Source organism: Corylus avellana, chromosome 11 (assembly GCF_965113065.1).
Source record: "Corylus avellana chromosome 11, dhCorAvel1.hap1.2, whole genome shotgun sequence".
Lineage (NCBI taxonomy): Eukaryota > Viridiplantae > Streptophyta > Magnoliopsida > Fagales > Betulaceae > Corylus > Corylus avellana.
Window position 1 is genome coordinate 1,954,621 of NC_142500.1, and position 14,300 is coordinate 1,968,920.

The 14,300-nt window shown below is 35.6% G+C and overlaps 1 protein-coding gene across 1 annotated transcript; it reads right to left on the bottom strand.

Annotated features, from left to right (window-relative positions):
* Positions 1-556: 556 nt before the first annotated feature.
* Positions 557-3,035, bottom strand: LOC132165696 (protein IQ-domain 26). Its single transcript, XM_059576355.2, is given in 4 exon segments — positions 557-792; positions 794-1,435; positions 1,556-1,759; positions 2,088-3,035. Coding segments are annotated over 4 exon segments (1,290 nt in total). The 5' UTR covers positions 2,490-3,035; the 3' UTR covers positions 557-750.
* Between the last annotated feature and the right edge of the window lie 11,265 nt (positions 3,036-14,300).

Sequence of the window (14,300 nt, forward strand, 5' to 3'; positions counted from 1 at the left end):
ATATTATTTTTTAAAAGAACAGGAAAAAAACATTCTACTGATATCCATTTACGATCAGAAAAACATTAAAAAAATTCGAGAATTAAAACAAAACCAAATATCAAGTCAAACACAAAATAAAATAAGGGCATGTTTGGATGTGTGTTTAAAAAACTTAAAAGTGCATTTAATATTAAAAAAATTCGTCTGAATGAAAAAAGTATCAATTTGATAAAAAAATTGAAAACGCTTTTAAGGATTTAAAACGCATTTTTGACAAAAACTTAAAAATAAAGCTTTTGCCAAAAAGTGTTTTTTGACTTAAAAGCTTAATTTCTTAAACACAAGCTCAAACTTGCTCTTAATAAAAAAATTGAAATCGTTTTTAAGTGTTCAAAAAATGGTCAAAAAGCGGTCTTTGAAGCTTTTGCCAAAAAAATATTTTTTTGAGTTAAAAATTATATTTCTCTTACCCAATCTCTCAAACATGTTGTAAGTAGTAAGAATACGAATTGCAATTCATTTGATTAATATGAAAAGGATGATGATGATGATTCCATGACAAAGTACCAACATATGAATCCAACACAATGGACATCTAATTAGGATCATATTTATAAATTCTACACACTTTTTCTTCTCTTCTATCAAACTATTTTATCTCAATTACCATCTAAAAAGTCCAAGAGCTATAGACAGTGAAGAAAACATCAGAATTGCAATGATAGCAGCAGCCCTCTGTCTATCTCGTTCTCTAGCTCTTACTTACATTCACCACCTCCTCTGCAAATAATATCTCTCTGGCTCTCTGACGGAACTCTGAGGATCTCTCTAGCTTCCCCATTACAGCATTCTTGAAGCTAATGGCTTCCTGGACCTGTGAACACGACCGTTGCATCCGAACGCCGCTCAGGCTACTCCTCGACTCCATCATTTCATGAAGGGAAAGCCTTTTCTTCGGCGCCGGCTCAGGCCTTTGCTTAGGAGCGCTATAGGATCTCAACTTCGCTCTAAAAGACTGAGTATTAGCCATATAGTTGGGAAAATTCCCGTATCCCCGGAAGGAGTTATCGGCGCAAACACTCTTTGCAGGTGTGACAGGTGAATTAATGGAGTTCACGAAGCGCGGGGTGCTTTGTGCGGTGGAGATCAACCTACATTCCTCGCCGGTTAAGCCCCAATCATGGTCTTGGAAGTTCCGGCAATCCGGAATCGATAAGCGGCCGGGAAAGCGACATGTATGGAGTGGAGAAGAGAGTGTTTGATAAGGTGGGTCATCGCCGAAATCTGAAATTGAAGTGTTTGTTCGGCGAGATCTTGATTTAGGCCTGCCGGTATCGACCTCCACGATTTTTGGGCTCTCGTCAATGGAGTTAATGGTGGTGTCCAATGAAGCCGATAGCCTTCTGCTGTGGATTGGAGCTGCGTGCTCGCTTCTAGTGTCATCAAATCTTTCCTGCAATGTTAAAAGAGTAATGAAGAACTATGAGATATAAATGCTATGCAAAGAAACTGTACTATTTGGCTTTTTCTTTTTAACATTATTGAAACTTTGTGGTTTTTAAATTTTAATTACCATGGATTTTCGTGCTCGGATTTCAAATCTATTAGTTTCTTTGTTGATGCGCCCGCGAGCTTTCTGGGACCGAACCGTGGCTTGAGCTCTAATAAGTGCCTGCATACTGTGAAGAGTTGCAGTGGCCTGCTTGCGCACTAAATAGCCTCTAACAAGTGCCTGTAACTTCACCAGTCCTTTAAGTGCTCTCAGGGCTTTTCTGGCCTGCTCAGAATCCAAAATCCAAGAAAACAAATTTCAATTTACAGATATCCAAACAGATTGCAAAAGCAGAAAACTGAGCGTTCTCAGGACCTTCCATTTCTAAAACAAAGCTACTGTAAATGAATAGTAAAGCAAAGCCATGTTTTTTAGCAACAAACTAAGATCTAAGTAAAACCCATTTGGTTTTTCCTTTATTTTTCTGTGAATTTTGTTCAACTGAGTCAAAAATTCATAAAGATGAACAACCCAGTCTACACAAATTCCCAAGAAAAGTTGCTAAAACTAAAACTACTAATTCAAAGCACACGATTAGCGAAGACCCACTTACCAAATATCCCCTGAAGACGGCCTGAATCTTCGCAGCAGCCCACCTCTCATGTCCACCACCAAACATAGTATCTCTTCCATGGCTTGTAAGCCTGACAACAGCCACCGCCGCCTGCGCAGCAGCCACTGCAGCGTCAGCCGCCGCCGCCGTGGCTGCCGCTACAGCAATTGCGTGCTTGTTCTGCTCCTTCTCTGATTCTGTGTAGTATGACTTTAACCAAGCAGCCTCTGCAAGCGATATGTTAGGTGGTATGGTCGTCGGATTATGACACAAGCCCGTAGAGTCTCTGCCGGAGTCGCCCAAACTACACCGTTTCTTGTCTTTCCGGTCACTGGAATTGGAATTCTCTTTGTCTTTCTTTATCCCGAACAAGCTCTTAAGCCATCTTGTCGCCCTGCCCATTTTCTCTGAATGGAAGAGCGAGAGAACCCAAGAAACGTTAGAGTCTTACAGAGAGAAAGAATGGCTCAAGAGTGAAATCGATTAAAAAAGAAAAAAAGACCAAGTTAAAAAGTTTTTAAGAGAAAAAAGCTGATGCAGGCTTACAGCTCACAATCCTAGGCTCTTTCCATGTTGCGAAAAGTGGCGAAAGAGAGTGGTTAAAGAAGAAAATGTTTAAAGAAACCGTCGATGAATGTAAAAATAGAAAATTGTTGCTACTAAAAGTCTAAAACAAATAAAAAGCTCAGTGGGATTTTGATTTTCTTTTCATTTTTGAAATATACTCTGTACAGCCCTCGTGAAAATCTGCATTACATGACAAAATCCTGTCGCTGGAACGTGCAGGGGATTTAGAAATAAAATATAAAGAAAATATATTAGAGGAACTTAAGGGGAAGTTACAATAAAGTGAACTTATAGTAAAATAATCACACACAGAGTGAGTAACCCAGTAGATAGAATCAGATTCTTAAATGCAAAGCACCTTAAAAAAATATTAAAAAAAAAAAAGGAAGAAAGAAAGAAAGCAAAAGAAACGCTCGGATGAAACTCCCCAATCAGAAACTGAGAAAAAGCTTGCAATTTTCAAAGATAAAAAAAGATCAGCAAAGGCAAATAGTGAAAACTCTCTCTCTTTCTGTCTGTCTCCCTCTCTTATTACTTTCTGGAGCGACGTGTCCTCAAAAGGAAAGATACCTCAGTGTCCTCAGCCTCTGACAATCTCGTGAAGCCTTACATATTTTTATATGCACCATAATATGGATGCTTCTCTTTGCAAACCAACTTTTTATCTATTTTCCTTTTTCCTTTTTTCTTTTTTTTTTTTTTTCTATTTTCTTAGCAACTTTTTATCTTTTCTCTTTAACAGTTTCGCTCCCTCCACTTCTCTTTAAACCCTAGCAAATAAATGGAACCCTATCATTTCATTTTCCATTGCAGCAATATTACTCTCTGTAGGCTGTACTGTAGCGCTTAAAGAAACCGGATGTGGATGGGGTTTATGGCATGTAAAGAGAAACAAATCATATGCCTCTGCATGTGCACATATCTCTGTTCCACCATTAAAGCAGAGCCAATGAGAGATAGCTTTTTCCTGAATCCATTGTTATCCTCTGTGCCCAGTTGATAAATGGCTGAGGCGCCTGTAACTCTAAGCCCCCACTTTCTCTCTCTCTATCTCTCTCTCTTGGGGTTTGGAAAGATCTTTCGTTTGTGGCAGCATCTAACAGTGATTTTCAGAATTCCTTTTTACTGTTCTGCTTCAATGCTTCTTTGAATTATTTGGGCACTAATTCAGCTCTCTTGTCAATTTTCTCTCTAGCCTTTTCTCTGCGACTCTGAAATGCAGCTTAAAGACGATAATAAAGGTTCTTATGCTATGGACGTACTTTTACCAGTGCTCAGTCTTTCTTTATCTTATCGTACTCTGTTATTGTTTTCTTGGTTGCTGATTATCAACAAAAATTAATTAATTAATTAATCAAAGTACAAATCACAGTTCATTTTGTTAAACGACCAAGAGTCAGAGTATGATTGTTAACGTGTTATATGAGTTATGTTATGTTACGATGTGATTTGTATTAGGTGAAAATATGTTTTTATAATGTTTTGTACTAAGATTGCTTGCTCTTCAAATGTACAGTTCTATAAATGACAAAGAAGCACACCATTTTGGTTATCTTAGCCAAAACCAATTCATCCGATGTGTTTTAGATGTGTTTTTTGTTTTTAATTTAAAAAAATTGTTCTGATCTAACATAAAAGTACTAACTTTTGTGTTTAGGATTATTTGCTAATGTCTTTGACTTGAGAATAAAAAACAAAATCGGTGACAAACATGACCATACCTCAAATGATAAGGTTGTTAAGCCCCAAGTTGGCACCTTGAAGGATAGAAAGTTCAACTTTGGAGGAAAAAGGCTACATGGTCCTTTGTCATGATGGCTCAAGTAATTGGTTTTTTTTTTTTTTTTTTTTTTTTGTTAATCAAAAAGGTGGGAAGGGGCGACCAGTGTAGTTTTCTCCCTTGGGCGTTACCATCGGGGTTCCCACCCGCTGTGGAATGTCCGATTTGAGCCATAGCTACTGCCTGGGAAGGCGAGCCCGTCACCACAACCCCACAAAGGTGTGAGCCAGTAGAGTATTTAGATTAATATAAAAACTTATTTTTTTAGATTAATGAACTAATTCTCTCAAAAAGAGTGTTTCATCATCTTTTTCTTTATCCCTACAATTCAAAGTTTGCTTCCATATCCACCCGGTAATGGTAGAAGGACGTCTCACGTCCTCTTTGTGTTCTCTCAAACTTAAAGTAAATTTTAAAATTACAATTAAATTTGTGATATATGATTATTGAATTTTGATCAAATAAATTTTGAGTTTACTATAGATTTATGTCAAAGGCGATGCGAAGCTTGTGGTGGAAGCGGTGAATTCCATGGATTGAAACTGGAGTAAAGTGGGGCACCTGGTGGAGGACATGCGATCTACTCTCCAAGCTTTTCCTCAGTAGAAGGTTGGTTATGTGGGCCGTGAGGGCAATTTGGCCGCTCATAGGCTAGCTAAGCTGGCCATTAGGTAGGTCATGGATAACACGTGGCTAGAGGAACCACTTGAATGTATCAGTGATATTCTTCTCATAGAGCAATCTGCTTTATCCCTCTAATTTTAAAAATGAGAATGAATATACCTTTTTTCAAAAAAAAAAAAAAAAAAATCGGCATCAATATTGGGAGAACACAAGAAAAATACAGGCCTTCCTTCTAACATAACTCTATCTACGCATACTTTGACATAGATAACATGTTGGTCACTATTTCGTCCTATACAAAATTTTCGGCTCGACCTCTCTCCCACCTCATTAACTTAATAAGAAAATTGATGCCCAATGCCAAAACCTAGCAAATTCAATAAGAAAATGAACTTGGAACAATCAAAGACAAATATTATTCAACAAGAGAAATCGGATGATAAAGAGGTAAAAAAAAAACAAAAAACAGGAGAAAATAGCTGAGGATTATTGTAGTACTTTGAGCTTAGGAGGGGAAGAGAAAGGAGGGTAAGGTTAGCTTTTGCAAAAGATAATAATTTTTTGTATTTAATTATAATATAAATTAATCAAAGTTAGAGTGTTGTTAATGGTACGACAATTTTTATTACGTGTGTAACTTATCATGTCAACCAATAGGTAGCTCAATCGGCTGTGAACCTCGTCTTATGAAGCGGAGGTCACTAGTTCGAATTTCTCCTTTCCCCTTCCCTTGTGTGGACATGTCAAAAAAAAAAAAAAAAACCAATAAATAATTAAATATCAAATTTAGTTACTTAATTTTTTTTTACCATTAACATATCTCCCTCCTCTATGAACTATATCAACACATAATCCCCACATACATTTCATCCCATCTCCTATTTATTGACCTTTCACATCAATTCTAATTAGAAGGAACAAGTCACCTTACCCACTTATTGCCTCATTGTTGATTAAATTTTTAAGGTTCGAATTTGGCTTAGGTGGTGTAATTTTTTTTTTTTTACGGCATTTATGCTGTAACTTTTTTAATGGTCGAGATTCAATTTTCATTTCTCTATCTTTCTCATAGAATATTGAAAATTGAAGCTCAACCCTTCAAAGAATTACAATAAAAAAAATTACAACACCTAAGCCTGATCGTTAAGCTTTAACCTAGGGATACAACTCTTATTATAATTTAAAAAAAATAAAAATAAAATTGAGAGTGTATTATCATAAGTCAATTAAATTAATTGTTCAATTTATTTTTATTTAAAAATTGATATATTAAAGTATACTTTTTTTTTTAAAAAAAGAAGAAGATATATTAAAGTAAAGTAAAAGAAAACTCTTGCTTGCTTCAGTACTTTGGTGAGGCTTGGCGGACAGAAAGAAAACAATCTGTCCTTATTCAAGTCACTGTTTGCGATCATATGCATGAGTGTGAAAGCACAAGGAGGGGGGTAAATCTGTACTTTGGATTTGATTCCCGATCTAGTTTCCTTAGCTGGCTCTCTGGCTGCTCTGCCACAAACTTCGCGCATCTTGCGCCCTTCAGAGGCCATATCCGAATTCAGGTCACAAATTTGGAGTATTTACAGAAATGCTACTCCAATATAGCTTTGACGAATTGGTATGGCACTCGGGCAGGCTTGCATCATTGTGTACGGACCCGCGGACCTATTAGCTTAAGGTCGTCAAAAATGGCAGGCGGAGAGATTGCCCTTGCTTCACTTCATTATTACGGAAATGGCTATATATGAGTCTATGACGTGTTCAACTTTTTACTACGGTGCTTTTCTTTGTTTCTTTTTGTTTTGTTTTTTTATTTCCCCTATTGCCTTAGGTAAATAAATATTTGTTCCGTTTTGTTGTCTTCTTCTGTGATTTCTTGAAAAGAACAAGTGATTTTTTTTTTTTTTTTTTTTTTTTTAAGGTTTGAAAAAGTATTTTGATGCGACATAAATGTGAAAAAAATATGTTTGTATTTTTAGGTGCGTTTTGTATTTAGGTTGTTTGTTAATATTTTTAATTTTAAAAATAAAAATAAAAGACAAAAAAGCAAAAATTTTAACAAATGAAGCCATAATGTTTTTAGTGATGGGTCATAAATAAAAGAGTAAATAATATTGAATCATCTTTAAGCCTCTACTTAAACATAATGGCTTAAAAAAATGTATAATGAGCATGTGGTTCGGGCCCTTTCAGGGACGGAGTCAAGCTGTTGTAGTTATGGGTAGGTTATTGACGATGCTAAGGTAGTCTTAAAAGAGTTCAGAAGATGGGAGGTGCGCCATGTCAAGAGAGATTCAAATATGGCGGCGTATAAACTAGCAAAGGAGGCAGCCAACAAGTTTTCTGATAGGGTTTGGTTTGAGGAGATCCCCAATTGTATTTTTGACTTAATCAATTTAGAGTGTTTAGCTCTTGTTATGTAGAGCTACGACTTTGTTTTTATGAATGAGATCGCCATTTTCTTATAAAAAAAAGAAAAAAAGAAAAAAAAGAAGCATTTACGTATGCTCAATAAATTTTAAGTCATTACTTATGTTAATGTTAGTAATAAATTAGAGATTAGAACTATAAAAAGCAAATTTTCAGACGATTGGACTGGCTGACGGACCACTTACAAGGCAAGAAAACAACCACTAGAGTAGAGACGGGCGGGAAACCTCCAATGATTAAGTGACTAGTGTATTTGTAGAGAGAAAGTATAATAGATAGAGTTTATAGAGAAAATGAACTCTTATCTTATTATGATTAAATCTACTCCCTCATAGACTTGGTGTGAAACTGATTTAAATCACTTGTAATACCTATACCACGGGGTGAACTACTTCAAATTTGCTGTTCATTTAACGTGAATGAATGATCTAGAAATCACCTTGTCATCCATAATTTTTGTTTTTCTTTCAATCTCATTGGTTGTCTCAGCTCTCCACACAGTCACCTATACCCCTCAAAGTCATAGGCCCCTTGCCCACCACTGCTAAGCTCTTATCTTACCACCTCCCCATTGTCGTCCCATCATGCAGTGATTTCGACCATCCTAAATTGACATTTGAGGGCGGCTAAATTATTCATAATGGCCAAAAGGGTTGTTTGGCACCCCTCAGTGGAACCATTCCCAATAATAGAAGGGCCTTCAGGGATGGACTAGCCCTAGTTACTAGGGATCCGGATCCCCTCAAATTGAAGAGAAATTGAAGATTTTCCAATCGTTAATCGTGACATTTTATTTTAAATTCAATGGTCTATAAAATCATTTAAACATCGAAAAAACAAAAGCCAACATTTAATGCCTCGATGATACAAAAGCAGCTGGCATTTTATATACCATTGGATATAAAATGAAGGACCATGATTAACAATTGGAGAATCTCCAATTTATCCCAAATTGAAGGGGATCTCAATTCAGTTGCTAAAGGGGTGGTTATAGGCATTTCCGGCCAATTGGTTAAAGAAGGTGGTTGGTTGTACACTTATATTGCCCTTACTAGGCAAATGGGTGATTCGGGCACCTCCAATTAGGCTTTGAGTCAGCCTTTATGGCAAATAGGATGGCTATTGGAGGTGATTCGCCCACTCTTCGCAAAGAGGTTGGGAGATAGTAAAGGAGTTGAAAGAGAGGCAACGATGAGCGAAGATGTAAGTAAGACAACATGTAAAAATGATACGCAATTCTTTTTTTTTTTGGATGACGTGACCGTTTTAAGTTATTTATTTTTAAATGAACGACTCAAATTAAAACCGTTGCGCGCATCTCTCACAATACCTAACCATCCAAACTATATCTTCTTTTTTCATAAAATCATAAAATTGAATTAAAATGTAATGTAACATTATAAAAAATTGGAATTTTCTATTTTGTTAATCAGAGCCACTAAATTAGTTTCAATCATATATTCAAATAAATACATTAAAGATATTAAAGGATAGTTTTGTCAGAGAGGTGTCTCTCAAAGAGGTGTCGTTTACTCCTTTTTAAGGCATGGGAAAGGGATATGAGAAGAGATGAGAAGGTGACGGGTTGCCAACCAAACTCTATAGGGGATGGCCGTACACTTAGTTACAGAGCCCATCCATCCATTGACTTCTTTACCGTTGGTGACATATTCCAATCCCCACCACATACATCCAGTTTTGATTTTTGAAAGAGTTTTCATTGCAAACTGGACCGCATCAGAGCCATTTCCATGTTTGCTTACACCATATGGTGCTAGCTAGCCCTCGTAGCTAGGCTCGTACCCTTCTCAGCTCTCTCTCTCTCTCTCTCTCTCTCTCTCTCTGTGTCTGTCTTTCTCTTTGACTTTTTAAGGGTTCTAGAGGTACTTCTGCAACCATGCTGGAATCTTTTACACAAGACAAGAATAATTATAAAACTGAAGAAAACATGGAGAATAGATTTCGTACCTGGCTTCAAAATCATGGCTCTTCCTCTTCAAAGCCTGAGAAAGATCATAGGTTATTTATATCAGAATGCATCTGGGTATGGTATGGATCAAGGATGGTTAGGTTTAAGGGAAAGCGAGGTCCTTGAATTTTTTTTTTTTTCTTCTTAATTAATCGACACAAAACCAACGTCTCTAATTGGGTTTGAATCTGTCAAGGGTGTAACTATTGATCCCAAACTCTCAAAGCTGTTGGATACTTATTTAATTAAATCCTTTATTTTTAGGATAGTAACATATTACAACATACTTGCCTAAGTTGCCTTGGGTGGTTATACACAACATATGGTAGAAAAGGGTGGCAGAATCACTCTCTAGCCATTTGAGAGTGATTCGCTGATATGAATTTTGGGTAGAATTCGCCATTAAAAATTAGCTTGCAAAGAAAAAGTACCCAAAAACTTCATGTGGGATACTAAAATCGTAACATTCGGCAACCAAAGGAACTAAGATCGTAACATTCGGCAACCTCAGCTATCCCCAGATATGACCAAAGGGGTTGGCCGAACTATTCTTAGGCCGACCAAAAGGAGTTGCTCAACTACATAATCTAGCCTCCCTTTTTTTTAGAGGTATTTTTTTCTTACTGATTTTTTTTTTTTGGCTGGGCTTTAGAAGAGACATCAACAAATTTAAATGATCTGGGAGAACATTGACGCAATCTTTAATTTGAAGGAGATATAGACGATAGCTGAGAAGGAAAACAGAATAAAAGAAGATGATGAAAGAAAGGCCCAGCTTTACAAAGCAATAGACACAAACAGTCCCATTGAAGGTTGGTTAAGGTTAGTCATGGGCGTCTTTGAACCCATGGATCTCTTTGACAACCTTAGGCCTTGAGCCCGCCTGATCCACTGAATGCGCTGATTCGGCGTAGAAGTGGGTATCTGGTGAGATCTTCAGTTTGGTCCACGTTAAACTATAAGGCCGCTATGTTGTATAGAGGCCCAATTATTTATTTGGCAATTTACTCTCCTTTTTTTTTAATTTTATTTTTAATTTTTAATTTTTAATTTTAATTTTTAATTCCTATTTGCACCTGAATAAAGTTTTTATTCAAATTGTATTCAGATTATTAAATTGATGTCTTGAAAATCACATGCATTTTGAACACATGTCAATTTAGAGAAAACTTTGTCACTTACTTTTACATTATATATATATATATGAGCTGATTGTGTATAATAATGTTAGTAAATCTGTATGGCATATGAGTGGCATTATGGCCAAATCCTGAAGCCATATGCATGCCAACCTAGCGTGCAGAGGTTGTGAAGGGTAAGAAGATATCTATTGGGCCAAAAACAGAGTGTTGTAGTCTGGTCCAAATCCTAGATGACCCCGGATATATAATTGGTGGCGTGGAACACCTATATATAAATATTGAATTTTAGCTCATCTCACTCCTATCTGATCATAAAGCTCAAATTCATATATATATATATATATATATAGAGAGAGAGAGAGAGAGAGAGAGAGAGAGAAAGATTGGTATCATGAAATTTTTAACTGCGATATTAGGAAATATACATTTACGAGCATGAGAATGGAAATGTGTAACATTTTTTTTAAAATTTTTTTGAATAGATAATTAGTAATGTTAAAAACTTCGAAAAAATATTAATTAAGAAACTGGGATTAATAAGTTAAATTAGTGCATTTCGTAATTTACAAGTTGTGTGTGTGTGTAATTAATATTATTTTGTGAGCTTTCAAAGAATATCACAAATTAAAAGTGAGTTTCTCTTTGACACATCGGCTATATATATGAATCAAGCCATCTTTTATCTTGATAATTTCTAGTGTTTGACGAATATATGTATATATATATATTCCAATGACGCAAAGTCGGACCTTAAAAGATGCAGCTAGATAGAAAGACTTCCAAAGAGGCGAGAAGAGGAAGGGGATGGGAAGAAGCTAGGGAGTAGAAGGGAGGAAGCTTGGCTCCCTCCTCTCATGGCTTCTCAAATCTCACTAGAGAGAGCAAACCCTAGAGATTTTGACAAATGTATTTGAATAGGTTTTATTTGGTTAGAGATGAAAAAAAAAAAAAAAAAAAATCAAACAGTGTATACAATATGCTTGGTATAGTAGTATATATGATTGACCTTTAGTAAATATTCATTATTATACTTATTGTTACCTACATATAAAAGTTATGAATATTATTTTACTCCACAAAAAACTAAAATGAATATATATTTTTTTGGCCAGAGACAAAATAAAGAAAATAAATCAAACAGTGTATACAGTATACTTGGTTTAGTAGTATGATTGACCTTGAATAAATACGCATTATTAAATACTTACTATTACCTAAAAATATGTATATAAAAGTTGAGAAATTCAAGGTGACCTACTTGAGTCATACTAAGAATGATGTGGCTATTAAAATCACTATTGGACTTTTGATTGATCATTATTGAATTTTGATCAAATGGTGATTTTAATAGCAACATCATTCTTAGTAGGATACAAGTAGGCAACCTAGAATTACTCATAAAAGTAAAAAAATATTTTATTTTAAAAAACTTAAAATGAATAGGTTTTATTTAGTCAGAAATGAAATAAAGAAAATAACTCAAACAATATGGTTGATATAAATATGCATTATTAAATTCTTACTATTACCTAAAAATATGCATATATATAAAAGTCATAAATCAATTTTTTATTTTATTTTTTATATTAAGAGTAACATATATTATCATTTTATTGGTACTGACGTGAACATTTAATAGAATTCGGCCCACCAAGTGTTTTGATAGAATTTGAATATAGAGACTAAATTGTCTGCATTTAAGAAAAAGGTGTATATATATGATTGCATGAAGTTTGGACTTTACCTGTGGTACGTAGGAATTGAAAAAACCAAAACACATTAATGGTACACGTTAAACCCAAACAAGCGTAGCCCCAACTCATGTATATATTGCTTGGATGGAATCCGATTGGTTTTCAACTCACTAGACTTAAAAAATCTGTTTCTGGTCCCAAAGGGCCGGCTCTCTGAGAAATTAACCTTGTAGCCTCATTCCCATATCGGTCCCCCCACATAAAATATCAGCCTTAAAAAACCCTACAAGATCGATCGAGGTATAGCGGATACCCTACAGAATCAAGATGCATGCCCAGAAGCATAATTGCAAAGTAAATTTAAGTAGGCTTATCCACACAACACAACACAACACAAGGCATGTCGATCTGCATGTTTTAATCTTTAATTTCTTTCACGTACCATATATATATATATATATTATGAATTAATTAATCACCCACATCTAGAATGGACCCATTGTCGGCCTAGGAAGGGGTAGGGAATGATGGGTAAGCAAGTGAGAGCTAAACCTAACATGCTAGAAATATAGCTAGAGGATCGATGGCACACAAAAGCCATGTGCAGATGGATGCATGTGAAGCCAAAAATGAGAGAGAGTGAAAAAGTAGAGGGGAGTTGAGGGAGAAATCATGGAACAAAGCCCTATGCACGCAGAGTTTCAGGGAGGAATATGTGAAAAGTGTGAGAAATATGCGTGTTGTTGCTCAGAAGGTAGACAAGGCCACCCCTGTGCTCAAACTTAGGCTACACTAGTGTGTATTTCATGACAAAAGGAAAATAGGCATGATGGACTGGTTTTGGGTGGTGGTCGTGCTGTTGGGTGTTATGAAAGAATGACAAGAAGTGAAAAGAAAGGGGGTTTATTAGATAAGGGGACAAAAGGGTAGAAAGTCAAAGATGGAAAGAATGGGGGTGCTTGCTGGAAAGGGTAGCCATGTGAGAAGCATCATGCTCACAAATCATGTTGTCTCCAATGTCTATGTTTTCTTTCTGTTTCTTTCCTCAATCCTGCCCTACTATTTTTGTACCAAATTAACCATATATATAGATATATATATATCTTGATGATCACCTCTTTAGTGTTTAGAGAGCTAGCTGGATCTATATATATATAACGATTGAATTAATCACTGTTTTCTATGACTCTTCCACAGAAAAAAGTTTGTTTTTGAGCCAACACCAATTGGATATTTTTGAGCTGTCCTAAAAGCAAGCAAGAGGTGACCAGTTGGTCATGAGTCTCATGATCTGAAAGCCGCAGGAGACATCCATCGAATATGTTAGTGCTCCAAGAGGACCACGGTTGTTCTGTTCATCATATTGCTCAAAATGTGTACATCGTATTGATTCGACAGCACGACCATGGTGCTATAGGAATTAGGATCACGGACTTCCCTAAGAGGTGGCAATTCAACAAGTTTGATTGGGCCACTCGCTTGTTTCTCATTGCGGGGGGTCCCAACTCTTATAAGTTTGGATAATGACCCATTATATATATATATATATATATATTTTTTCTTTATAATTAAACTAACTTTATTAGCAGTTAATGCACAATTGAATTTGATTGTTGAGTGTTAACACGTGAATTTACAAACTAATGAGGCATTATCTTAATTATTTAGTAGTTGTGGTGGACTAACACGTTAGTTTATAAGAGACTTTTATATATATATATATATATATATATATATATATATATATATATATATATATATATTTGAAGTGATAATTGAGTTAAAGATATATATTTAATTAAATTGCTTGCTTGCTAACCGTAGAGAATTTGAATTCTCCTAGACTTTGTCAATTGAATTGCATGAGCTAGACATTCTATCGTTATCAGTATCTATAGCTAACATACACACCCTCTCAATGGGGATGAATCGGATGATCGAGCATACGTTGAGCTTGGAACTAAAGGAATGAAAACAACCAATGACAATTGGTTTTGTAAAAATGTCGGT